The sequence below is a fragment of the Manis pentadactyla genome, chromosome 10 (assembly GCF_030020395.1).
Source record: "Manis pentadactyla isolate mManPen7 chromosome 10, mManPen7.hap1, whole genome shotgun sequence".
In the NCBI taxonomy this organism is placed as follows: Eukaryota; Metazoa; Chordata; class Mammalia; order Pholidota; family Manidae; genus Manis; species Manis pentadactyla.
Window position 1 is genome coordinate 76,813,765 of NC_080028.1, and position 27,911 is coordinate 76,841,675.

Consider the following 27,911-nt stretch of genomic DNA (forward strand, 5'->3'; position numbering starts at 1 on the left):
AGAGAAAATGTGATTTGTGAAATGACTGCCATAATAATAACATCCATAACCTCACAAAATTACATTTTGTTATTGTGTGGTGAGAACTTCAAAGAGCTCTCAGCAAATTTCAAGTATGCAATTCTTTCTCTCAGGCGGACACACACACACCCTACTCCAAACAGTTAAGTAAAAACTATGGTTAATTTTATTTTCTACGTAACGTCAGACTACAAATTTCAGAGAGCAGAGACCCAGAGTGGGCTTCAAGCGAAAGGCAATCAGTCCCGGCTTTCGAAGCCCACCGCTCCACGGAAAGACCGATAGGATCTACTCTCTCCTAGAGCCGCTGGCTTCCGAGGACGAGCGAGGCCGGAAACTGCGGCAGGAATCCCGGGAAAAGGGGCTGTTTCATTTGACGGTTCGGATCGGGAGACTCCACAGTGGCGGGGGAGTTGCGATGGACTGTCGTGGACACTGTCAGAAGATGACAGAGTGACTCTCCAAGCCAGGAATAGAAACCAAAAAGGAGTAAGCTAATTTACCCAATGAATATTTGCTTATGAAATTATGCGTCTGCCTAGTCTGCGTCTCGGAAGAATTGAATTGGTCCAACATCCTCCAGGGAGCAGTAGAGTGCGGTCCGTATAGAGAGTCCCTTCACGTAGGGCGTGTGGGAAAGCGTGTCGCGGGGAAAGCTGGGAAACTCGTCGGCCACCATCTTGCTTCTGAGCGGGCTTTGACCGTGGGTCGGAGCAACCTTGAGCGATGAAGCTGCTAACCAGAGCTGGATCCTTCTCGGTGAGCACAGCCGGCGGGCCTGGGGAAGTGTTAGGGAGCCGTTTGTGAGCCGGCTGATACGCACCGGAGGCGCCTGGCTTGGAGTCCCCAGGCCTTCGCCTTGGGGCTGCCCTTCAGCTGAACCCTGCGGGCCAAGTGGGCGGCTGCAGGCTGGGTGGGTCAGGCTCTGGAGGCCCCTCTCGTGCTCTGAATGGAAGAAGCCGAACACCGGAAAACCTGAATAGATGGAAAGGGCTTGAGAGCGGAGGTGAGGCGGCTAGGTGGAGAGACCTCTGAAGGTCACTGCTGCACTTGCGTGTCGAAGCGATCGCGAGGAGGGGGCCGCCGCGGACCTAGCCTTCAACTCAGCCCGTCAGCTGCGTCTTGTGCTTCTGGGGCCGTTAGTTTCCCCAACTCTTAAGTGGGCTTATGAGCAAAATTGTAAGAAATGAGTTAAGGCCTGTATAGTAACCCTGGAACTTGATTATTATAACGGTGACCTGGCAGTATAATGTGTGCTTTTTTTTGTTTTGTTTTAATTTTGGTATCGTTACTCTATAGTTACATGAGGAACATTATGTTTACTAGGTTCTCCTCTGAACCAAGTCCCCCCCACAACCCCCATTACAGTCACGGTCCGTCAGCATAGTAAGATGTAGAATCACTACTTGCCTTCTCTGTGTTGCACAGCCCTCCTGTGCCTCCCCCCACATTCTACCTGCTAATCGTAATGCCCCCTTTCTTCTGCCCCACCCCCCTTATCCCTCCCTTCCTACCCATCCTTCCCAGTCCCTTTCCCTTTGGTAACTGTTAGTCCATTCTTGGGTTCTGTGATTCTGCTGCTGTTTTGTTCCTTCAGTTTTTTCTTTGTTCTTATACTCCACATGTGAGTGAAATCATTTGGTACTTGTCTTTCTCCACCTGGCTTATTTCACTGAGCATAATACCCTCTAGCTCCATCCATGTTGTTGTAAATGGTAGGATTCGTTTTCTTCTTATGGCTGAATAATATTTGATTGTGTATATGTACCACATCTTTATCCATTCATCTACCTAAGGACACTTAGGTTGCTTCCATTTCTTGGCTATTGTAAATAGTGCTGTGATAAACATAGGGGTGCATCTGTCTTATTCAAACTGGGCTGCTGTATTATTAGGGTAAATTCCTAGAAGTGAAATTCCTGCGTCAAATGATATTTCTATTTGAGCTTTATGAGGAACCTCCGTACTGCTTTCCACAATGGTTGAACTAATTCACATTCCCACCAGCAGTGTAGGAGGATTCCCCTTTCTCCACAACCTCGCCAACGTTTGTTGATTGTCTTTTAGATGGTAGCCATCCTTACTGGTGTGAGATGGTATCTCACTGTGGTTTTAATTTGCATTTCTCTGATGACAAGCGATGTGGAGCATCTTTTCATGTGTCTGTTGGCCATCTGAATTTCTTCTTAGGAGTACTGTCTCCTTAGCTCCTCTGCCCATTTTTTAATTGGGTTATTTGCTTTTTGTTTGTTGAGGTGTGTGAGCTCTTTGTATATTTTGGATGTCAACCCTTTATCAGATCCGTCATTCTTGAATATATTCTCCCATACTGTAGGATGCCTTTTTGTTCTATTGATGGTGTCTTTTGCTGTACAGAAGCGTGTAGCTTGATATAGTCCCACTTGTTCATTTTTGCTTTTGTTTCCCTTGCCCAGAGAGATATGTTCATGAAGAAGTCACTCATGTTCATGTCCAAGAGATTTTTGCCTATGTTTTTTTCTAAGAGTTTTATGGTTTCATGACTTACATTCAGGTCTTTGATCCATTTCGAATTTACTTTTGTGTATGGGGTTAGACAGTGATCCAGTTTCATTCTCTTACATGTAGTTCTCCAGTTTTGCTGACACCAACTGTTGAAGAGGCTGTCATTTCCCCATTGTATGTCCATGGTTCCTTTATCATATATTAATTAGCCATATATGTTTGGGTTAATGTCTGCAGTATCTATTCTGTTCCACTGGTCCATGGGTCTGTTCTTCTGCCAGTACCAAACTGTCGTGATTGCTATGGCTTTGTATAGTAGAACTTGAAGTTTGGGAGCAAGATCCCCCCCCCCACTTTATTCTTCCTTCTCGGGATTGCATTGACTATTCGGGGTCTTGTTGGTTCCATATGAATTTTTGAACTATTTGTTCCAGTACATTGAAGAATGCTGTTGGTAATTTGATAGGGGTTGCATTGAATCTGTAGATTGCTTTGGGCAGGATGGCCTTTTTGACAATATTAATTCTTCCTAGCCAACAGCATGGGATGAGTTTCCATTTGTTAATGTCCTCTTTAATTTCTCTTAAGAGTGTCTTGTAGTTTTCAGCATATAGGTCTTTCACTTCCTTGGTTAGGTTTATTCCTAGGTATTCTATTCTTTTTGATGCAATTGTGAATGGAATTGTTTCCTGATTTCTCTTTCTGTTAGTTCATTGTTAGTGTATAGGAAAGCCACAGATTTCTGTGTATTAATTTTGTATCCTGCAACTTTGCTGTATTCCGTTATCAGTTCTAGTAGTTTTGGAGTGGAGTCTTTAGGGTTTTTATGTACAAGGTCATGTCCTCTGCAAATAGTGACAGTTTAACTTCTTCTTTACCAATCTGGATTCCTTGTATTTCTTTGTTTTGTCTAATTGCCATGGCTAGGACCTCCAGTACTATGCTGAATAATAGTGGGGAGAGTGGGCATCCCTGTTTTGTTCCCGATCTCAGAGGAAAAGCTTTTAGCTTCTCGCTGTTCAGTATGATGTTAGTTGTGTGTTTATCATATGTGGCCTTTATTATGTTGAGGTACTTCCTCTCTATAACCATTTTGTTGAGAGTTTTTATCATGAAAGAATGTTGAAGTTTGTCGAATGCTTTTTCAGCGTCTGTGGAGATGATCATGTGATTTTTGTCCTTTTTGTTGATGTGGTGGACGATGATGATGGATTTTCGAATGTTGTACCATCCTTGCATCCCTGAGATGAATCCCACTTGGTCATGGTGTATGATCCTTTTGATGTATTTTTGAATTCGGTTTGCTAATATTTTGTTGAGTATTTTTGCATCTACGTTCATCAGGGATATTGGTCTGTAATTTTCATTTTTGGTGGGCTCTGCCTGTTTTTGGTATTAGGGTGATGATATTTCATAGAATGAGTTTGGAAGCATTCCCTCCTCTTCTATTTTTTGGAAAACTTTAAGGAGAATGGGTATTATGTATTCTCTGTATGTCTGATAAAATTCCAAGGTAAATCCATCTGGGCCGGGGGTTTTGTTCTTGGGTAGTTTTTTGATTACCACTTCAATTTCTTTGCTGGTAATTGGTCTGTTTAGATTTTCTGTTTCTTCCTTGGTCCGTCTTGGAAGGTTGTGTTTTTCTAGGAAGCTGTCCATTTCTTCTAGGTTTTCCAGCTTGTTAGCATATAGGTTCTCATAGTATTCTCTAATAAATCTTTGTAATTCTGTGGGGTCCGTTGTGATTTTTCCTTTCTCGTTTCTGATTCTGTTGATGTTTGTTGATTCTTTTTCTCTTAATAAGTCTGGCTAGAGGCTTACCTATTTTGTTAATTTTCTCAAAGGAACAGCTCTTGGTTTCAATGACTTTTTTCTATTGTTTTATTTTCAATTTTATTTATTTCTTCTCTGATCTTTATTATGTCCCTCCTTCTGCAGACTTTAGGCCTCATTTGTTCTTCTTTTTCCAATTTTGATAATTGTGACTTTAGACTATTCATTTGGGATTGTTCTTCCTTCTTTAAATATGCCTGGATTGCTATATACTTTCCTCTTAAAACTGCTTTTGCTGCATCTCACAGAAGTTGGGGATTTGTGTTGTTATCATTTTTTCCATATATTGCTTGATCTCTATTTTAATTTGGTCATTGATCCATTGATTATTTAGGAGCATGTTGTTAAGCCTCCATGTGTTTGTGAGCCTTTTTGCTTCCTTTGTACAATTTATTTCTAGTTTTATACCTTTGTGATTTTAGAAGTTGATTGGTAGAATTTCAGTCTTGAATTTACTGAAGCTATTTTTGTGGCCTATTATGTGGTCTATTCTAGAGAATGTTCCATGTGCACTTGAGAAGAATGTGTATCCTGTTGCTTTTGGGTGTAGAGTTCTATAGATGTCTATTAGGTCCATCTGTTCTAGTGTGTTGTTCAGTGCCTCTGTGTCCTTACTTATTTTCTGTCTCGTGGATCTGTCCTTTGGAGTGAGTGGTGTGTTGAAGTCTCCTAAAATGAATGCATTGCATTCTATTTCCTCCTTTAGTTCTGTTAGTATTTGTTTCACATATGCTGGTGCTCCTGTAGTGGGTGCATATATATTTATAATGGTTACATCCTCTTGTTGGACTGACCCCTTTATCATTATGTAATGTCCTTCTTTATCTCATTACTTTCTTTGCTTTGAAGTCTATTTTGTCTGATACTAGTACTGCAATACCTGCTTTTTTCTCCTTGTTTGCGTGAAATATCTTTTTCCATCTCTTGACTTTTAGTCTGTGCATGTCTTTGAGTTTGAGGTGAGTCTCTTGTAAGCAGCATATAGATGGGTCTTGCTTTTTTATCCATTCTGTTACTCTGTGTCTTTTGATTGGTGCATTCAGTCCATTTACATTTAGGGCAATTATCGAAAGATATATACTTATTGCCATTGCAGGCTTTAGATTCGTGGTTACCAATGGTTTAAGGTTAGCTGCTTTACTATATTACCGTCTAATTTAACTCACTTATTGAGCGATTATAAACACAGTCTGATGATTCTTTATTTCTCTCCCTTCTTATTCTTCCTCCTCCATTCTTTATATGTTAGGTTTTTTATTTTATGCTCTTTTGTGTTTCCTTTGACAGCTTTTGTGGGTAGTTGATTTTATTTTTTTGCCTTTAGTTAGTATTTGGTTGGTCTGCTTTCTTTGCTGTGATTTTATTTTCTCTGGCGGCATCTAATTAACCTTAGTTGTACTTCCATCTAGAGCAGTCCCTCTAGAATACCCTGTAGAGGTGGTTTGTGTGAGGCAAATTCCCTCAACTTTAGCTTGTCTGGGAATTGTTTAATCCCTCCTTCATATTTAAATGATTATCATGCTGGATACAGTATTCTTGGTTCAAGGCCCTTCTGTTTCATTGCATTAAATATATCATGCCATTCTCTTCTTGCCTGTAAGGTTTCTGTTGAGAAGTCTGATGATAACCTGATGGGTTTTCCTTTGTAGGTGACCTTTTTTCTCTCTTTGGCTGCCTTTAATACTCTGTCCTTGTCCTTGATCTTTGCCATTTTAATCATTTCGTGTCTTGGTGTTGTCCTCTTTGGGTCCCTTCTGTTGGGAGTTCTGTGTGCTTCCGTGGTCTGAGTGACTATTTCCTCCCCCATTTGGGGGAAGTTTTCAGCAATTATTTCTTCAAAGACTTTCTATTCCTTTTTCTCTCTCTTCTTCTTGTGGTACCCTACAATGCGTATTTTGTTCCATTTGGATTGGTCACACAGTTCTGTTAATATTCTTCCATTCCTGTAGATTCTTTTATCTCTCTCTTCCTCAGCTTCTCTGTATTCCTGTTCTCTGATTTCTATTCCATTAACAGCCTCTTGCACCTCATCCATTCTGCTTTTAAGTCCTTCCAGAGATTGTTTTATTTCTGTATTCTCCCTCCCAACTTTATCCGTTAGCTCTTGCATTTTTCTCTGCAGCTCCATCAGCATGGTTATGACCTTTATTTTGAATCCTTTTTCAGGAAGATTGGTTAAATCTCTCTCCCCAGGTTCCCTCTTAGGGGATGTCTGTGTGATTCTGATCTGGATCAAATTCTTCTGCCTTTTTATAGCGATAGAGGTGTCGTGGGCAGTTGGCGCGTGTGTCAGCAGGGAGAACAAAGTCCCTTCCCACTTGCTCGTCGCCTTCCTCTCCTATGAGATTGGTGACCTCTGGCAGCTTGTGCTGGGCATCTGCGCACCAAAGGGGTCTCTGAGTCTGGCCTGGGCGGCTGCAGAGAAGACTCTATGGGGCTGCTGTGGGCAGGGCCGGTGTCAGACTGCTGCTCTGCTCTGGCGGGGCCGCGCCAGAGCGGGAGCGTGTGGAAGGCTGTTTATGGCTGTGAGATGCCTCAGAGCACTGCCTCCCAGGGTGTTAGGGCGCCTGGAGTTCCCAGGGATTCCCAGCTGCCAGGCTGAAGTGTGACCGGATGCTTCTGTCCAGCTGTGAGGCTCCTGTCTCTTTAAGACTTTCAAAGAGCACTCGCTTTTCTTATGTCCTGGTGCCCAGCTGCAGGGACCCGCTCACAGGTTTTACTTTTCCGTTTCCCTAATATCCAGCACACCACGCACTGTGTGTCTGCGCTCCGGTGTGGATGGCTAGGGCTGGGTATTTAGCAGTCCTGGGCTCCCACTCCCTCCCAACTCCAACTCCTCTTCTCCCACTGGGGGGCTGGGGTGGGGTGGTGTTTGGGTCCCGCCCGGCGGTGGCTTGTATCTTACCCCCTTCGTGAGGTGCTGGGTTCTTGCATGTGTAGATGTAGCCTGGCTGTTGTCCTGTATCCTCTGGTCTCTCTTTAGGAATAGTTGTATTTGTTGTATTTTCAAAAAGTATGTATGGTTTTGGGCAGAAATTTCCGCTGCTGTACTAATGCCGCCATCTTGACCCCTCCCTAATGTGTGCTTTCTTGATCACTTGTTCCTTTAGCGGGTCTGGGTGTGCTCTCAAGAACTACTTAAGGCTCCTCCTTCAAGCCCAAGTGAAACATAGCTGCCACTTGGGGGAAATTCTGTAGATGTCAGTGTATGTCCTCATGGAGTGGTGTTTATCAGAGGGAGATGGGGAACACTTAAAAATCTCAGGTAGACAAGTTTATCCCCCCAGGGGATAGTTGGCGCTATCTGTAGACATTTTTGGTTATAACAACTTGGCCGGGAGTGGGGGGTGTTGCTAAACATCATGCAGCGCATAAAGACAGCCCCACACAAAAACGTCCCAAATGCCGATAGGTAACCTAGTAACCTGCCAGAGGAGGTACAGAACAGGGAATGGAGTTTACCTGTACTTACTGTTGAAATATATACTCTGTGGATAATACAAATTGCCATAATTTAGGCTGTAATTATCCTGCCCTTCCTGACCCACCTGGACAAAGTAATGGTTAATAACCCTTTGAGAGCAGCCCAGTTAGACTGGCAAAAGATGGCAAAATTTCCTCAATTCCATCCATCCCCACCTTGCAGCAGAAAAAAAGACTCAAAGATAACAGAGTAGGAGAGGACCAATGTAAAAAAAAATGCAATAAACTTGAAAGCTTTTCAAGTTTCTAATTATAACACTTAGTTCCCATAAGAAATTTATGCATATTTTATTAAATATTAAATAACCTAGTAATTGACAGTTACTAGGATAATTTTGCAGCTGGTTTGAGTGGGACAAATTACAGGAAGCACATAATCAATAAAGTGTCACTGTTCAGACACTTTTGAGGGGAAAGCACCTAAATTTCCCTTGGCAGTGGAACTAATGAGTACTCATACTTGAGCTGCTATACCCACATATCTAAATTTTACTTTTTAGCAGGTCAAAAGCTAAAGTCACAAGTAGGGTTGCAAATACCACACCTAGCAAAAAATGAAATTGATGATGATAAAGCAAAGCTGATTGTCATCTATAATTAAAACGTACTAACAGCAGTAAGAACTAGAAACCAGCTCAGTACAGCACTGATCTGAATGCACAACAAACAGCCCTGCTGGTCTCCACAGACTTAGGGGCATTGCAGCCTCTGAGGGGGGTTCCTCACCGTCTTGGAAGTACCAAGTTCAATTAACTCTTAACATCTCCACGAGTAATCTCATGAACCTTAGACACAATCAAAATGAATTCTGTGGCATCATTTTCACACACACACACACCCCAAAAGTAAAGTTACACATTTTGAATCCATTATTGGACATTTAAGAGGATCCTTTTACCCTTCCAGTGACTTCCATATTCTCCATAAATCAAGAATCTGCTGTGAATGAAGCTATTTTTAATCTCAGGATAATGCAACTTTGTATTAGTCAAAGAAGGTAACATCCCTGTATTAGTCAAAGAAGGTAAAATCCCTGGTTGTATTGTCTCAGTGTAGCTCACAAGAGAGTACAGATACTATGGGAAATACTGGGGGCTTGGAGAAAATTTTTCTTGGTAGGCTTTGCCTTTCTTTAAAGGTTACTAAAAGAAGGAGGTAAAGTCATTGCAATTGGAAATAGACTATAGACTAAAAAGATGAGACTCTGAGCAGATAAGAGAATTAGTAATGCTAAAATCTATAAAGTGATTTGTATAGTATGCATTGTTCTTTTGAGAGTTGAGTGTGACCTGTCTTTTTTGTGTTTAGAGATTTTATTCCCTCAAAGTTGCTCCCAAAATTAAAGCCACGGTTGCCCCTTCAGGAGCACCTGCACATCCTCAGGACATTGAGGTTAGTCCCACTGAGCTGCTCACTGGAACCCATACATACCTTTCTGTCCTTGGTAGTAGTAAAGACATTAATCACATCTCTATTTTATTTTAAATATAGTTTACCAGATTACCAAACGGCTTAGTGATTGCTTCTCTGGAAAACTATGCTCCTTTGTCAAGAATTGGTTTGTTCATTAAAGCAGGCAGTAGATACGAGGACTCCAATAATTTGGGAACCTCTCATATGCTTCGTCTTGCATCCAGTTTGGTAAGCATCTGTACTACCTCACTATGTTTAGAAATGCTGTGGTATCTTGGTCCTACAGAAAAGAAAACCTAAAAGCAACATCTGAGTATTAGTTTCTTGGAGCTGCCATGACAAATTACAGGCATACCCTGGAGATACTGGGGGTTCAGTTCCCAGACCACCACAATAAAGCAAATACCACTTTATCGTGAGTCAAATGAATTTTTTGGTTTCCCAGTGCATATACTACACTGCAGTCTATTAAGTGTGTAATAGCACTGTGTCTATAAAAACAGTGTGCATACCCTAATTTAAAAATACTTTATTACTAAAAATTGCTAACTATCATCTGAGCTTTCAGCAGGTCATAATCATAGATCACCATAACAAAAAATTAAAAATTGAAATATTGTAAGAATTAAAGCGAGACCAGGAGACACAGTGACTAAATACTATTGGAAAATGGCCCTGTAAGACTTGATTGATGCAGAGTTGCCACAAACCTCCAATTTGTAAAAATACAGTATCTGTGATGTGCAATAAGCAAGGTATGCCTGTGCTGCAAACTGAGCAACTTAAACAACAGAAATTTATCCTCTCACAGTCCTAGAGAATAGAAGTCAAAGTCAGGATGTCAGTAGAGCCATGCTTCCTCTCAGGGCTCTAGGAAGACTTCCCTTGTCCCTTCCTAGCTTCTGACGGTTGCTGGCAGTGTTTGGTATTCCCTGGCTTATAGCTCTGCCGCTCTGACCTCTGCCTCTTTTGTCACATGGCCTTCTCTCTGTGTCTGTGTCCAGGTTTTCCTCTTATTTGATATTTCCAGTCACATTAGCTGTAGGGCCTACTCTAATCCAGTATGAACTCATTTTAAATACTTAATATTTGCAAAGATTATTTCCAAAGAAGGTCACATTCACAGGTTCTGGGTGAGGGTGAGTTTGTTGTTCCCAGTGCAGTCACCTAACATGTAAAAAACCACAGAATATTTGCCACAGAGAAGCATTAAATTCATGTCCATCTGAATGTTAGTTCTAGAGTATAAGAAACCAGTAAGAAAAAAAATTGAATTCTAAAAAAAAGTGCCATAAATTGAAAGAAAACAACACTTTCCCATATGCAAATCTCTTTCAGAATAAACTGATGAATCCAGTACATTTGTATTTTTTAATGGAATATTTGCTTAAATGTACTTTATATAAAAATATATACCTAAGTTTTTTTGGTGCACTTTGTTTTGTAATTCTGAAACTAAGAAAGACCCACTATTTCGGTAAAGTTCCTCTTGAATCTAATGACAATTAGACATTAGATTTTGATTCAGTGTGATGTTTGGCAAACTCAGCATTAAAAAACTACTAAAAACAATTTTGTTTTTCTTTTTCCAGACTACAAAAGGAGCTTCATCTTTCAAAATAACCCGTGGAATTGAAGCAGTTGGTGGTAAATTAAGGTTTGTTGAAAATTACTAGTAGGAAATAAAGAGTGAAAACACCAGAGAATACTCAATTATAAGGGAATTTTCCTTTACGAAGGTGGTTAAGGGTTTTTTAAAGTAAGGCACAAGAAAGAAAAGGTTGATGAATCTGACTATATCAAAATGTAAAACATGTCATGCCTTAAAGTAAAAATTTAACTGGAAGTACATATTTAATATACATAACATGGAGAGGAATATTTGGAAAAATAAAGTAGAAATTAAAGAGAAAATGAGTGGACAAACGTTAGGAACAGGCAATTCCCAGAAGAGGAAGCCAGAAACACATCTTTACTTATAATCAGCAGATCCACACCCATTAGATTTTTTTTCTATATCATGTTGGCAGTGTTAAGGGAGATGGAGAATGTCTCACATTGCCAGTGGGAGGATACTTCAGTAAACTACTTAGAAAAGAATCAAGGAGTAATACTGAAAATGAGCATATTCTATAACTTAGCAGTTTCTAATCTACATGAACAAAGCTGTTTATATATAAAGACTGGAAACAATTTAAATACCCGTCTTTAGGGAAAATGGATACAGTCGTATGATGGGACTACTAACTACACAGCAGTTAAGGAATAAACTAGATCTAAGTATCATTATAGCAGTCTTAAGAACAAAATGTTCTGTGGAAAAACAAGTTCTAAGATTTTTAAGGTATGAAGCATTTGTCATTTTTTAAACAAAATAACAATATGTAATGCTTATGATTATGTTGTCTCCAAAGTAGAAGAGAGTAAAGGCATTAGTCTGGGAAGGGGACAAAGAAATCTTCGACTTTAGTTGCCATTTTGTTAAATTGTGGTAAAATGTACATAACATAAAATTCACCACTTTTAAGTGTACAGTTCTAGGTGTTAGTGGCAGTATGCAGCCATCACCATCCATCTCTAGAATGTTTTCATCTTCCCCAGCTAAAACTCTGTAGCTGTTAAACAGTAACTCCCCATTCCCTTCCTCGTCTGGCACCTGGCAACCATTCTGTGTTCTGTCTATATGAATTTGACTACTCCAGGTATCTCGGGTGGAATCATATACAATATTTGTCCTTTCGTGTCTGACCTTCCTTAGCATAACATCTTCAAAATTCATCCATTTGTAAAAAGGATTTCCTTCCTTTTTAAGGTAAAATTAATTGCTTTTTATTTTTAAAAAATTTTCAGTATTTTGACAATTTTGTTGATGAATGTTTATTTTTGTTTTTTTAATACTTTTTTATACTTCAGAATAATTTTTCCCAAAGGAATCAGTTGATTTAACAAAGATATAAAGGAAACTTGTTCTTCCGATTTAGACAATTCACTGTAATTTATTTCTGATTCAGTGTGACTTCAACAAGGGAAAACATGGCTTACACTGTGGAATGCCTGCGGGATGATATGTAAGTACCTGCGTGTGATGAGGGCATCTGCTTTTAGAGAAACGCTAAACTGCTGAGTTCTGGTCCTTTTTAATGTGGCAGACTGATCTCTCACTTTGGTTTTGGATTATAATTTACAACTGCTTAGGACACTGTGCTTATAGCACAGCCTAAAGTTTAATATTGAGAGCATTACAGTTATGTGGAATGGATATTGGTTTAAAATTTTTGACTCGCAGCTCTTACCTTCATGTTTTCTGCAGTGATATCCTAATGGAGTTCCTTCTCAATGTTACCACGGCACCAGAATTTCGTCGTTGGGAAGTAGCTGCTATTCAGTCTCAGCTAAGGATCGACAAAGCTGTTGCTTTTCAGAATCCACAGGCTCGTAAGTGCGTTTTGAGATTACATTCAAAGATACTAGGTTTTTAAGAAGATTGATTTGTAAAAGAAAATAGCTGTTGAAATTTGTTGTTTCTAGACATTTATATTGTTGATTATTTTTCATCTTTGATAGTATGTAAACTGATTATAGAATCCTAAATGTTTTTCCTATTTCCCCTCTAGTGTTTTTTTCAATAGTTGTTTTGCTTACACCAAATCCAGCAAGTTTATTATTATTGCTACTGTTACTATTATTTATTGTTGTGTATTCCTATTATTGTTTAGCCAACTCACCTTTATTGGGTCTTTCCAAAGCTTAATTTTTTAAAAAATAAGAACTGTTCATATTTTATAACCTTGAGAAGTACAACTAGCAAAACATATGAACACCACTGGCTCTTGGAAGGCATACAACTTCCAGTAGGAGCAGAAGTGTGCAGGCAAACCACTGAGGTCCAAACAGGTGACCAGCTGCAGGGGCTTGGCATGGGATGGCCTTTACTCTCTCAAAAGAGAGGGTCTCCTGTCTAGTGTTTGGAACATGATGAGTACTTGGTTCATGTTCACTAGTATTTCATGGCAATACTTTGTGTTAGAAAGGAGTATGGTCTTGGTTACTCTGGACCTCTGCCAAAGAGATCGATAGAATATAAAATGGTACAAAAGATGATTTAGGTGTCCAGAGTGCCTTCTTCCCCGCTGTTTGTAGTGAGGCTGCAGCCCACATCCTTTCTGGCTTAACAATTACTGTAGTTTCCTGACTAGTGTTGGCCTCTAAGTTTACATCTTCACTCCATTTCCACATTGCCATTACCGTGATCCTTCTGACATGAAAATTCTTTAAAAGCTTCTCCTTATCTATGGGACAAAGTCTAAACTCTTTAATTTAGCATATATGTTAGTCTTTGTGATCTGGCCCCTGCTTGCCTCCCTTGTTTCTTGATCTACCCTCTTCCCCACAAGCTACAATTCCTTTGCATTTGTCATCATACTTTATGCCTTTGTTTCCTCTGCCTGAACTGATGTTCACAAATCATTCACCTTGGAAACACCTATTCATTCCATAAGACTCATTCCAGATTTCATGTCTGTTATTCTTTATAGTTCCCATTGTCCTTCTCTTGTGCCCCTGCTGCACTTTTGATAGAACTAGTGACATTGCACCCATAACTTTCAGTTTACTGTCTCAACATTTTGAGGGCAATCAGTGTGTCTCACCCATCTCTGTATTTCCAGTGCCTGATACAGTACCTCACATAAGGAGATGGCCCAGGTAATGAGCAAATGAAAGAGACATACCTCAAGCAAAGGCCCTGAAGCAGGAAAGCAGGGAGGTGCCAGTGCATCAGGGAGGAGTGCAGTTTGATGATAGCATTTGACCCCTGGAAGCTGTTACATGACCTAAGACTGATACTTTGATCCCTTTATCCTGACAATTCCCTTGTTACCTAGAGAGGGAACCTACCTACAAGTAAGATTCAGATGAAATGACATATCCAGAGTCATGTGACAAGTTGGTGGCAGAACTGTAACTAGATTCAGACTTCCTGAAACCCAGGCCATGGCACTGATCAAACGTGTTTAAGTGGACTCTGAGTGTAGAAGCCACTGTCATACAATCTTTTTTTCTTTTTCTAGCACGTTCAACTGGCAGGATTTTTAAAGTTGCAAGAGATTAAATGATACATATAAGTCCTCTTAATACTTGAATGCCATAAAATGACCAAAGTTATATAGTGTAGTTGTTTTCTAGGTTCTAAAAATGTTGTCTTTATTTAAATTATATTTCCATAACTGCCTCTTTATTTATTTTATAGATGTCATTGAAAATTTGCATGCTGCAGCTTACCGAAATGCCTTGGCTAATTCCTTGTATTGTCCTGATTATAGGATTGGAAAAGTGACACCAGATGAGGTACTGATAAATCATATTTTAAAATATATTTGTTTCACATGAAATTGAATGTTCATCTACCATTTCAGATTTGCTAATTTTTCTTTTTGTCACTTGCTTGCTTTTTTTTAATCAGTTTGCTTTTTAACCAAAATTCTGTCTGAACAATTTTTATATATCAACTTAACGAAAAAAAGTTTTTATTATGAAAGAGACATACGTGTTCATTAAAAGAAAATGCAGAAAACAAAGACAAGCAAAATAAAGGAAAGAAAACATCTCACACAGCCAGAGGCACTCAGTGTTAATATCTAGGTAAATTTTCTTCTAGATACTTCTCTCTGTATATATCTTTTTAAAACAGTTTTTAAATGTTTAAATATCATAATCTTTGACTAAAAGTATTCCTTTAACTCCTCTGAGTATATAGGTAGGAATGAACTCTGCTTCATTAGATTCCGTTCCATTATCAACCTGCTCAGTGGCTCATTCATCTTCTCCAATATACTGGCCTCAGTACACATTTGTCACATGTCACAGCCATATGTATATCATTGAACTTTATTTCCAAAATGTGAAACATTGAATATTATCTGCAAGTGCAGATAAGTCTGTATAGCCTTAATCCCACTCCTGCCCACCCTCCCAAAAATTATCAGAAGACATAAAGAGAAAAGTTGGAAGCTGTAAACACTTTAAAAATATGTATGACTCAAAAATTAAAGTTTTTATTCTCATTTCATTTCTGGTTAGCCACTATAGAAAACTGAACTGTATATCCCTTTCCTCTTTTGACTTACCTTCTGGTTTAGAAAACTCCACGTATCAGTAATCTAATGCCTGCCATTCATACTGCATTTTAAAAAAGAACTATAATTGATATTTAACTTGAACAGCCAATACTTTTTCATAAGACTATCCTCTAATGAGTTTTGAAATTTTTTCAGAAATCAGATTTACCCTTGTGAAGATACATCATTGAGGTAGCTAAAAGAATTCCCTTAGTATAACATCTATCTACACAGATGTCTATTGTGGCATTGTTTATACTTGTGAAATATTAGACACAAGCTAAATATCCAACATGAAAGGACTTGTCCATGGAATGAACCCTATTCAACAATTCAAAAACATTAATTGTTATGGGAAAGTTCCATAGCATATTCCCAAGTAAAGAAAAGGCCATTTATGAATAGAATATACTATAGTGTCCCATTTTAAAAGAAATAAGGTATGTGTATCATGGACAAACACCAAGATGTTAAACATGGTTATTTCAAAGTTAATAGCATTTTTTAAATATGTCCCTAACCTGAAGGATATCCTAAAGAAATGGGTGCTAGAGTACTTCGAGCAATGGCAGCATTCAGTTGGAAAAAAAAACATGACTTTCCAAGTGACTTCGTGGATATAGACAGCATTCATGTTAGGGCACAAATTCTGATAACTTGATTAAAAGTCTCATTACCTTAACCTAGTTTTTCTTAACATTGTGATCCACTCCCAAGGAGCCTTTTAAGCCAAAGTTTTTCTATCCCTGCCCCCAGTGAACTTTTAATACCGCAGATATGCTGTACATCTGTTAGTGTATAGTATATATACTTGTACTATATATATATAAGGAATAAGGTGTTTTTTCTTACCCTGAGAACCAATGTTCACTCCCTTGTGAACAATAGTGCTTCTGTTGAGAATGTGCGTTTTAGCTCTACTTTTGTATACTAGGTCTAAAGTAATAATGTAAACCAATGATTGTCAAACCTTACTGATCCTTAGATCACTTGGGTGGTTGATTGAATGGGTGGGTGGGTGGGTGGTTTTAAATAGATCCAAAGTTTCATATTAAATATACTATATCAGTCTGTAGAGAGGGCCCAGGAAGGAGGTGGAGGTGGGGAGTCAGTGACAGTGTTTGTTGTTTTTTTAAGCTCCCCAGGTAATTCTATAATCATTCAGGTCAGGAACCCTGACATATACAGTAACCTCATAACAAGAAACCCTTCAAAAATAGGCAAGAAGGGTATAGTGAAAGAACTCTATTAGCCTTACTGTATAATGTTGATAGTGCTTTATATAGTGCTTTATTATTATCTGTATCAGACAAAAAACCTGATACACTGCTTAAATCACATTATAATCAAAATAATAAACTAGTCCCATTTTTTTCACGTTAGAACTCAGTGTGTGCACTAGTTCTTTGTTTCTTTTTTGATTGCTTTTCATTAACAGCTTTATTGGGATGTAATTCACATATCATACAGTTCACCTATTTAAAGTGCCCAATTCAGAAGTTTTCATTATATTCACAGTTATATGTAACCATCACTACATTAAGTTCTAGCTCTTTTAAGCAGTAGATTATAAAGTAAAATCTCAGTGTGAGTCAGCACTGTCATTCATTGTAGCAGCTTTTAAGCCTGAGTATTTGTTTTCTGCTTAATTACAGTTTTAAGTTTTTACAGCTTTTTATACGTATACCAATATCACCTAATAAATGTTTTTAACTTCCTCAGTTACATTTCTATGTTCAGAACCATTTTACAAGTGCAAGAATGGCTTTGATTGGACTTGGTAAGTTGGGAATTGACTGCATGTCACTTGGCTTCCTTAAAAGTAGTCTTCTAAACTGATTATGTGAACACAGAAGTGAACTACATTTGAGAGCTCAGTCCTCTGTTATGCCAGACAGTCAGTATGTAATAGGATTTTAAATAATTGTCTTTGGGAGAGAGGGAACAGGACTAGAATCCAACTTTTAACTATGTAAACTACTGGCTTTAATTAACAGTATTGCAAAACCTATGACAAAGGATGAGTAAAGAGCTTTTACAAGCTTTTTTTTTTTTTTTTTTTAAGGAGTACAGTTTAATAGAGAAATAGGCAAAGGTCATGAACAAAAATTCATAGGGGGGAAAAAACTTTAGCCAGTTACTGTGAAAGATGGTCACTATCACTAATAGTTAAGGAAATTTTAGATCTGTGAGTTTGGCCAAAAATTTAAAAATTGACACAGCCCAGTATTAACCAAGATACGAAGAAATAAGCACTCCCAAAAATCATTGGTGGGAGTGTAAACTGATATAGTATTTTTGGAGGTCTGTTTAAAGAAATTAAGATTCCAAATGTTTATATATACTCTTAGACCCAGCAGTTTTACTTTTAAGAATTTATCTTATAGAAACACTGGGTCACATTTATTAACTGGATGAGAATGTTGTTTGCAATATTGTTTTTCATTTGTTTCTTAAATGACAGCTTAGTTGAGGTATAATTCACATGCCATAAAATTTATGCTTTTAAAGTACACAGTTCTGTGGGTTTAGTATATTCAGAGTTGTGCAGCTGTCACCACTATCTTAATTTCAGAACACTTTGATAATCCCTAAAAGAAACCCCATATTTACTGGCAGTCTCCTCATTCCACCTCCTCCTCGCCTCTGGCTGCTACTAATTTCTGTCTCAATATATATAGAGTTGACTCTTCTGGGCATTTCATATAAATGGAATCATAGAATATATATAGCCTTTTGTAACTGGTTTCTTTCAATTAGCATAATGTTTTCAAAGTCCATCCATATTGTAGCTTATACCAATGTTACAGTCCATCTTCGGGCTGGAAAATACTCCATTAACACATTTTGTTTAGACATTCATCAGTTGGACATTTGAGTTGTTTCTACCTTTTGGCTATTGTGGATATAAACAATCTGTAAGTTTTTGTAGAACACCTGTTTTTAATTCTTTTGGTCATATATCTAGGAGTAAAATTACCAGGACATATGGTAACTCTCTTTGACCATTCAAGGAATTACCAGACTGTTTTCCAAAGTAGGTGCACCATTTTACATTCCCGCCAACAGTGCAAAGGGTTTCAGTATCTCTGCTTCCTCACCAGTGCTTGTTATTGTCTGTCTTTTTATTATGGCCATCCTAGTAGGTTTGAAATGGTATCTCATCGTTTTGACTTGCATTTCCCTAGTGACTAATGATGTTGAACATCTTTTTTTTGTGCTTTTTGGCCATTTATATATATCTTTGGAGAAATGTCTGCTCATTGTCAAGTCCTTTGCCCATTTTTGAATTGGTCGTTTTTTTTATTACTGAGTTGTAAGGGTTCTTTATATATTCTAAATACCAAATCCTTATCAAATGTATGATTTGCAAATATTTTTCCCATTCTGTGGGTTGTCTTTCACTCTCAAGAAAGTGGTTTTTTTGATGCACAATGCTAAATATTACTTTAATAGCCAACTGTTGAAAACATGTTAATGTCCAAGAGGGGATTGATTAAATGATGGCACATCCATGCAATGGAATTCTTTATAAGCATTAAATCTTTGATATAGGCCACTCGGTTAGATGTAAATTACAAAAGACAAATTAGAAACAGTATCAACAGAATAATACCATTCTAAAAGTAAATTTAAGTAATATTAACACATGCATAGGGAAAAGTTGTAGATGAGTACAGTGAACTGTAAATGGATATACTCTGGGAGAGTTGTATTATGGGGGGACTCTTGTTTTCTTTGGTGTTTATTTCTGTGATATTTGAATTGTATAATCATTTATTTAATTTTAAAACATGTTTTCCAATTATATTTCAGAAATTCTGGTTTTGGCTTGTTTTTGTTTCTTTTGAAATAGGTGTGAGTCATCCTGTTCTAAAGCAAGTTGCTGAACAGTTTCTCAACATGAGGGGTGGGCTTGGGTTATCCGGTGCAAAGGCCAAATACCGTGGAGGTAAGCATTTTGTTCTGTTAGGGTTAATTTATCAGAAGGAAATTTCCCCCCACCCAGAATAGCATATTAGATAAAAAAAGACCTGATTGTTTACTGCCTAACAGCCTCAGTGTGGAAGGAAAGAGTTGATTGCTTGGGTGTTGCATATAAGACATGTTTTGTATGTGGGGGGGGGAAGGGCAGATGGTATGGGGAGAGCACCAGGCCACAAAAAAGTCTCATCTTTGTGGGTTAATACTGTCTTGTGGAGAACACTGAAGAGTAAAGCCAATGGTGACCAAGCCACTTTCTTCTTTGCTCTCTCCTCACATGGTCCCAGCTGAAATTCGAGAACAGAATGGAGACAGTCTCGTCCATGCTGCTCTTGTAGCAGAAAGTGCTGCCACTGGAAGTGCAGAAGCAAATGCATTTAGTGTTCTGCAGCATGTCCTCGGTGCTGGCCCACATGTTAAGAGAGGTAGCAATGCCACCAACTCTCTGTACCAGGCTGTTGCCAAGGGTATTAACCAGCCATTTGATGTGAGTCTGAGTAGTTGATACCTCTCCTTTTGTTTTCAAAGACCCAGTGTTTAGATGTGGTCCTGATAATCTGCTCTTAGTGTTAATCTCTTTAAATTTTAAGATGAACACAAAGAAAAATCTTTCTAAAAGTGAAGAGACAGCCAGGCTTAATTTTAGTACCTTAGAGGGTCTATCAGAAACTTAACTTTTTTAGAAAGAAGTGAATGATTAAAAAGTCAGAAATTCACAGCTTAGTTCCCTTTAAAATAAAGTTTAGATACTAAACATTCCCCTAGATTCTAGTCTTTTCTCTAGATGTTTTTCTGTCCCCTCTGTTCTTGTGACTACTTTCTGAATTTCACTGCTCTTCATGTTTTCCAACCAGAAGTACAAGATATACACTAAGAACTGTTTATAGACCCACCAGTTTGAGATTAAGTTAAAAAAGAAAAATGGTGACATTTAGTTGCAACAAAAAGCCCATTTTTCTTTAGAAGACACCTTTGTATGAGTGAGGAAGGCTCTAAAGCTTTCAGAATAATGATATCCAAATCAAGAGAATGTAACATGTCAACCAACAGAATATGATTTAATGAATGACCATTGTTTGCCCAATGTCATACACTACATGGCCTTCAGTGATGTGCCTTTAAAAGGTAACAAATGTACTAAATTTTAGGATTAAATATTGTCCATAATTTTCAGCAGCAAGTACATGGCATAGATAGGTAAGTCTTTGGCCATTTGACACTTAACAGTGGAAATTAAAATCCACCTTACTCTCTTTTTATTATTCTGTTTACTTATTTTTAAGCAGGGAAGGCATTTTTTATCACATATAGTTTTGCAGCTGCAATGCCCAACACAAAAGTTTCTGCTTTTAATTTAAAGAAGTTTTGAAGGCTTATTTGACAATGAAACCCTTGGAATTTTCTGTACAGAGCCTTAGGATTCCCTGGAGTAGTTTGAGAACCATTAGTCCAAATTAAACTGCTTTTTTTTTTTCCAGATTTTCTTTTCTCCTGGTTCATGTGGATCCTGCTTTACTCTTCACCATTGTATGTTAATGAAGCCTTTGGGTGGCCAGAATTTAATCTTAATCCTCTGACATAATTTAATAGAAATTCCTGCTTCAGAATTTGGCCAGAAATTTGGGGTATGAATAGGATAGTCTCAGAATTGTAATTAAACTTCAAGGAATTGAAGTGTATTTCTTCTCATGCTTACTAGGGGCTGAACCAATGATTCTCAAACTTTAATGTGCATAAGAATTACCTGAAACACTAGTTTTAAAATGTGGGCTCTCAGACTGCATCTGTAGGCGTCTGAGTGAATAAATCTGTTACAGAAAACTGAAAGTCTGAATTTTTAATAGCAACTCAGGTGATCTTCACATAACACTGGGAAACACTATAGTAGGCAGTCATATGCACTTCAAGGAGCTTAACGCTGGTCAGACTACAGACAGCAAAACCCCTGTTATCCAGAACCTAAACTTATTGCTACCTTGGACATCTGAGTAACAGCCACTATGCAGAAATTTTCCTTTAGCCCATAGGAGAAATGTAAGAGAATTGGTAAAAAAGAAGTCACCACCAACAGCAGAGGAAAGAAAACAGATTTGTCTAATGCCAAAGCCCACAACCTACCACTCAACCATCTGCATCTGTAATAATGTTCACAAATTAATGTTTAACTAACTTTTAACCATCAAAAAAAAGTACCCAGCAAAAAGGAGAATGAGCAGTCCATTTTAGAAAGATTTAAATGTTAAAACCACTATAGTTCTGAAAGAAGTGACCTGTATAAGAACGCAGAACTGGTTAAGTGAAATATTAATCCATTTTGCTTATACTCTGAAGGTCCAAGTTTTTGTCTAGACAACTTTGCCCAGGTTTACCTGGTAGGTAGACATACAGTAAAGTTTCACTGTCTTTCAGGTTTCTGCTTTTAATGCCAGTTACTCAGATTCTGGCCTCTTTGGGATTTACACTATCTCACAAGCTGCAGCTGCTGGAGATGTAAGTTGCAAATTCACCAACTCTCACAAGTTTTTTTTCTCCTATTAACACGTCATCAGTTAAAACATGGAATGTGTGTATGCTATGACTTACCAGAACTCTGTATAGTATAATACTGAAGGGTATCTGCTGTGGAGAAAGAAGTATAGTAATGCTACCACGAAAATAAGAGGAAATGCCTCATTAGCATTTGGTTTCTGTTTGGACAGTGGCATTGAGTTGTTTCTGGGACATCTTAATTGAGAATTCAGGTGAGATCAAGGCCAAGATACCATTTGGGAGTCCTCAACACAGAGATTGTGTTAAAGTCAGGGTTCATATGAAAGATGTACAAGAAACTGAAGGTTGAGTTCTGAGAAACACCACCAAGTGACTAAGGAAAATGGCCAAGAAAACAGGAAGAAAGAGAAGAGAAACTGGCATATTTGGAGGCCAGCAAAGAGAGACTGATTAACACTGCTTTGATCTACTCTGGATGAACATCCCTTTAGTTACTACAGAGAGGTCCGGTAGTTTTAGCAAGTAGGACCTCATTGGTAATGCCAGATTTCACCAGAGTGTTGGGAGTGAGCTAAAACTTACAGTATTAAGGAATGAATGAGAATAAAGAAATACAAGATTGGTAAAGGCAAGCAGAGCTTAGACTTAGAGGAAGGTGGGTGGTAGTTTAAGTAGAGTTTCCCTGAGAGATTAGTTGGGAGAGAATTCATACAGATAGGAAAAAAAGATTGGAGCAGATATGAGAGAGGAAATCATAAATGGATCAATTCCAAAAAGAAAGAGCAAATAGGATCCAGAGTACAAGTGGACATTTTAATGTTGGACACAAAAGCTCATGTTGAGAGAAGAGGGTGTAGGGAAGATGAGGAAATACGTCCTTGAGGTAGGAGGCTAAGTCATGTTTTGAGAATAAGAGAAGGGAGGAGAGTTTAAAGAAAGTAATGAGGTTTGAGACAAATTTATGGCTAGATACAGAACAGGCAGCAGCAGCAGTGTAGATGTTTCCTTGAGATGAATGAGCACAAATTCATAATACAGTCAGTTGGGTTTCCTTTGTACTTTTTCTTCAGTAGTATTTACTAGCCTGATGGAGAACTGGAGAAGGCAGGTAGTAGGGTCGATCCAAGGTTGGAATCCTGCAAAGTAGGCAGGTCAGGAGTATGAGGAGATGGCAGGGGAGCTGGGAACACTGACGAGCGATGAAAGAGACGATTCATGGATCTAGGCTAGACAGAGAAATGAAGCCAGAGGATCTGATAGATGGGGAGAAAGTAGACAAATCAAGGAACTCAAGGTCTTGATAGTGGAGGAATGAGGGTAGTGTGAGTAAAGACTTAGGCCAGAGCTCATGGAATGGAGGATTTCAAAGGAGAAATCTAGGTCATGCCCAAGTCTGGGATGTGGCAGTGGAAAAGCGTAGCTAAAATGGAGAGGAAATAAAGGTCCTAGAATTTAGGAGAACAGTAAGTAGCAGAGCCAGAATGGTACCAGGGTTGGGATGGGCCCGGTTTGATTTAGTCAGCAAATAAACAGTCACCCATACTGTGGAAATTTGATTCCTTCTTGACTCCAGCATCCAAATATGGACAAGCTTTATAAGTTGGCTGTATATGGGTTACTACTTTATTCTTGGTGAATAGTAAGAGATAGTATTAGTTCAATTGCATGATGCTGTGAGGGTCTGGGGAAATTTTCGAAGTGCTTATTCTCTATAGGCTATTATAAACCCCTGTATTTGCTTTTCCTAAACCCTACTGCCTTTCTCTGCCTTTTGCCACTTGTGCAAACAGCTGCTTTGTGGAACCTTGAAAGCATAAGGACCACATACTGACTTAAGAATTCCAAACAGCCGCTGTGCTGTTTCTCTGGGACCAACCTTCTTCCATCTTGTGTTGATTGCTGCCAGAGACTCTGGCACCCATCAAAAATGACCAGCTTTTATTTGTCTATCCTAGGTTATCAAGGCTGCCTATAACCAAGTAAAAAAAATTGCTCAAGGAAACCTTTCTAATACAGATGTCCAGGTTGCCAAGTAGGTATCATATTAACTAGGTGTTTTGTGTTTCAATTATTTAAAAGTTGTATTTTTTCTGGTTATAATAATACTGTAACATATGCACAAAAGGATTGAAAGGTATGGGAAAATCTTTAAAAGGGAAAGGAAGCACCTAACCTACCACCTAAAAGCTGTCATTGTTTTGCTTATTTTCTTGACCAGTTTTGTGCATTTTATACACAGTTGTTACTATTGTGTATATATTTATATCCTACTTAATAGCATTGTAGAAATTTAAAAACTACAAACTCAAAAAAACCAAAAATGATTTGTCATTGCCTACCAGTTATTCCTCTTTTTTTTTAACATTATATAATGATTTCATTTCTTCAGATTACTAAAAATTTGTCATAAACAGTATTAATTGGTGTATCAAAATCTATTTGTTGATCTCTGGGCTTAAAACATTTTGTATTTCATATTACTTTCTTAGTATTCCCAGCTGGGTCAAGAATTATAAACATAATGAAAAGCTCTTTGAAGCCACAATGTACAAAGCTTGTACCAGTTTATAATCACACCACCAGTATATGAATACTATTCTATCATAACCATTAGCATTTTCTTTTTTTTTCTTTTCCTCTTTACTGATTTGATAGAACAAAAGCAGATGAATCCCCCCCCCGCCAACCTTATCTATGGTTTCACTTTCCACATTCACATAGCTTATTATAATTGCTACAGTTTAATTATGAGTTATTGTTAATTTCTTGCTGTACCTAACATATATAAAACTTTGTTATGGTGTGTACGTATAGGGAAAATGTAGTGCATACAGGTTTGGTATCTGCAGTTTCAGGCATCCACTGTGTGTCTTGGAACACATCCCCTGAAGGTAAGTGGGGACTGCTGTATCTGAGTAAGATTGACATTCATGTTTCCAATTTGATGGTTTTTTAATTCCTACCATCCTCATTTAAAGTGCTAACAACACCTTAACTCAGCAAGTAGTTCTGGGAGTTTCTCTAAGAGAGGCAGACTTTGGGCAGAGTTGGAAATCCGCTTGCATTTTCGTACAGCAGCTTAAAACACTTCCAGTTTGACTCTGCTCATCTAAGACAATTTTAAATGTGAGCTCTGAAACCCAAACGGTCTTCATGGTCGTTCAGTATTACCCACAAAGGAAGTGTGACAAGGTGAATTACAACTCAGGAGGGAACAGTCTTTCGGTCATTTTTGTTCTCATGAGTGTTATCACTTTTGTTAAACTGAACAGACTAAAAAATTGCATCTCTTGAGTTAGTACAATACCATTTGTTAAATACTGTATACATGGAACCAAGGGTTGGTAGAATGCAGTTCTTTATGATTGCACCAGGAAAAGAACATGATGAGCATAAATTGAAACACTGGATTTACTTAAGAAAAATCTGTCTCAAATCTAATTTAAGAAAATTATTAAGTGTAGCCATTTTTTGTGAGGTATGGCAACATATAGAAAATGGAATTTCTATTAATGTCAAGATACAGTTTGTTTTCTGCCATTTTGATGGAGTTGATACTTCTTGTAAGGTTCTTAGTCTTCCTATAGTGAGAGAAAGCAAGGTATCACTGCTGGAGGGACAATCTAATACTCTCTTGGTAACGTTTATTGCAGATAAAGTCTTTAATTAAACTGACAGTGTGGTAAAATTTCTGCAGTAAACTGTAATAATGTTTAGATGGGAGTCTTGCTGCAGAGAGCCAAAGGAGGATAATTTGAGAGATAAATAACTCAATTACCTTGTTCTTCAGATTACTAAAAATTTGTCAGAAACAGTATGAGTTTCTTTCTGGGAGAATTATAAATTGAATTTGTTTTAATTCAAATTAGTGCTTTTGTGCCCCTATTAAGCTGCTGGGACTTTTGAGACTATTGTTCTTAACACTTGCCCTACCCTCAGTGAGACAAATCCCAGCATAGAAATGGAGTTGGGAGGTGGGGGGAAAGAGGAAGAATCAGCACACCACATTCTGCTGAGTGGACAGTGCCGTGAGGGCCCATGGAAGTGTTTTTCTTGAATAGAAATTCTACAGTTATCATCACCAAAGGAGTGTCAGGAGACTGATTACTTCATTAGTCAAAGCTCCATGGCCTTAACTAGATCTAGGTTTTAGTCCAAAATCAAAAGGCAACCTGCTGGGTTTTCAGTATAATCTTGTAATGACAGCTTTTTAAATGATAATGTAAATAATAAAATAGTTGGTGAACTGAAAAAATAGAATAGAGGCCTCGAGCACTATAAGATGTCAAAGCTGTTAATTTGCATATATACTAAAAGAATTTGAGAACATATTTTAAAATTGCCTTGCTCTTTAAAACTGTCTTCTACCTTAGTTATGTGCCTTTTATTGGACAGGAACAAGCTGAAAGCTGGGTACCTGATGTCAGTGGAGTCTTCTGAAGGTTTCCTGGATGAAATTGGGTCCCAGGCTCTAGCTGCTGGTTCATACATGCCGCCATCCACAGTCCTTCAGCAGATTGACGCAGTAGCTGATGCTGATGTCATAAAAGTAAGCACATGAAAACTGGTGATAAAACATCAAATAACGTGGTCCTTAATGATCCAGTTTCAGAAGGAACGTATAAGCTTCCTTGGGCTATATGTTATTCTCCTGGTGTTTGGGGCCTGTCTACCTGGTGTGGAGGTGGGCGGGGCCAATACCATCGGATCTGTAAATAGCTTCCTTGTCAATTCAGGATTTGTGTCTTTTCCTCATTCAACTACATTAACATTAAGTTAAACCATTTAAATTCTTGGAGGTCAAGAAGAGTTGAATAGTTGCAATTTTATATGATTCAAACTAACAGTCAAGTTTGCTGTTTTTCCTCCTTACTCCCAGTAAGTAAACTCTCTATGCTGCCAATCCTTCACACTCCAGTTTATCAAGATTTTCTTTTGTCTTCCCAGCCTGTGACATTGTCCTGTTCTTGTATTTTTTTTTACATACATTATTGTTTCCTGCAAGATTGAATTGTTTAAGGGCAATTGTTTATACCTCTTTGTATTCCCTACTATGCTTAACAAATGCATGAACTACGGAGTAAATCCAAAATCAGTAGGTTTTCCAGTCCCTTTTATACTAAAAATTCCAGCTCCCCTTCTGTTGTAGAGGCCTCAACCATCTTCTCACCAACAGATCTACTTTGTCTAGGGACAGTGGGATAAGTTTTTATCTGAACTTTTAAACTAAACAACTAGCCTTTGAACTTGAAGTAGTGGCATAAAGAATACAAGGTAGAAATAAAGTTTTATTTTTAAGTTAAAATCTGTGTTTTTATTGATTCAGACTATTTACCATTGTAATACACAAACAACAAAGGGCAGCCCTGCCCTTGGCTAACTGCCCTAGTTGGCAGTATCAATGAGGTTGTCCTCATCCCCCTTTTTAACAACTGTCTTCAGAACTCGGAGCGCCACAGTTGGTCAGTCACACATATGACGGAACGTTAAAAGGAACAGCTGAGTTTTTCCTCCTAAATTGTCATAAAGTAAAAGAATGTGCCAGCACTCTCCTCTAGTTAATTTTCACAGGAGGCTGTTAGGCAATTGCTGGCTTACAATGTCCTAGCCATAAGCTCTTGAAGTAACAATAACTTTATCTACTTGATAATCCTTGTTTCTATTAACATTTTGTCTTTTTTTGTTTGTTTACTTAAAGGCTGCAAAGAAGTTTGTCTCTGGCCAGAAGTCAATGGCAGCAAGTGGAAATTTGGGGCATACACCTTTTGTTGATGAGTTGTAAGACTGAAACACACATTGCAGAAAAGAGCTGAACATTTTCTTAACCCAGAGCAGCAAGCTCATTGAAGTCAAAAGTCTCATATTTAATATAACACATTTATCTTTTTTTTTTTCAATGAGGTGAAATATCTGAAAGTATAAATGTAAGTAATTGTTCAGGCTGACCTAAAGTCAATAAACATTCTGTTTAAACATTTTTCTTGCATTTTTTCTAATCAGTTAATCAGCAAGTATTTATTATACACTGAGATCTTTGTTTAGATGCTGTTTTAGATGAGAACAGGAATATAATAGGATAGAGAAGCA

The 27,911-nt window shown here is 38.1% G+C and overlaps 1 protein-coding gene across 1 annotated transcript; it reads left to right on the plus strand.

Annotated features, from left to right (window-relative positions):
* Positions 1–636: 636 nt before the first annotated feature.
* On the plus strand, positions 637–27,801 carry LOC118928112 (cytochrome b-c1 complex subunit 2, mitochondrial). The gene is made up of 14 exons (XM_036917020.2): positions 637–780; positions 9,130–9,213; positions 9,313–9,462; positions 10,827–10,891; positions 12,246–12,302; positions 12,545–12,669; positions 14,483–14,580; positions 17,073–17,130; positions 19,207–19,302; positions 19,622–19,821; positions 21,744–21,824; positions 23,780–23,856; positions 26,220–26,373; positions 27,523–27,801. The coding sequence occupies exons 1-14, from the start codon at positions 748–750 to the stop codon at positions 27,604–27,606; spliced, it is 1,362 nt and encodes a 453-aa protein (XP_036772915.1). The 5' UTR covers positions 637–747; the 3' UTR covers positions 27,607–27,801.
* Positions 27,802–27,911: the final 110 nt, after the last annotated feature.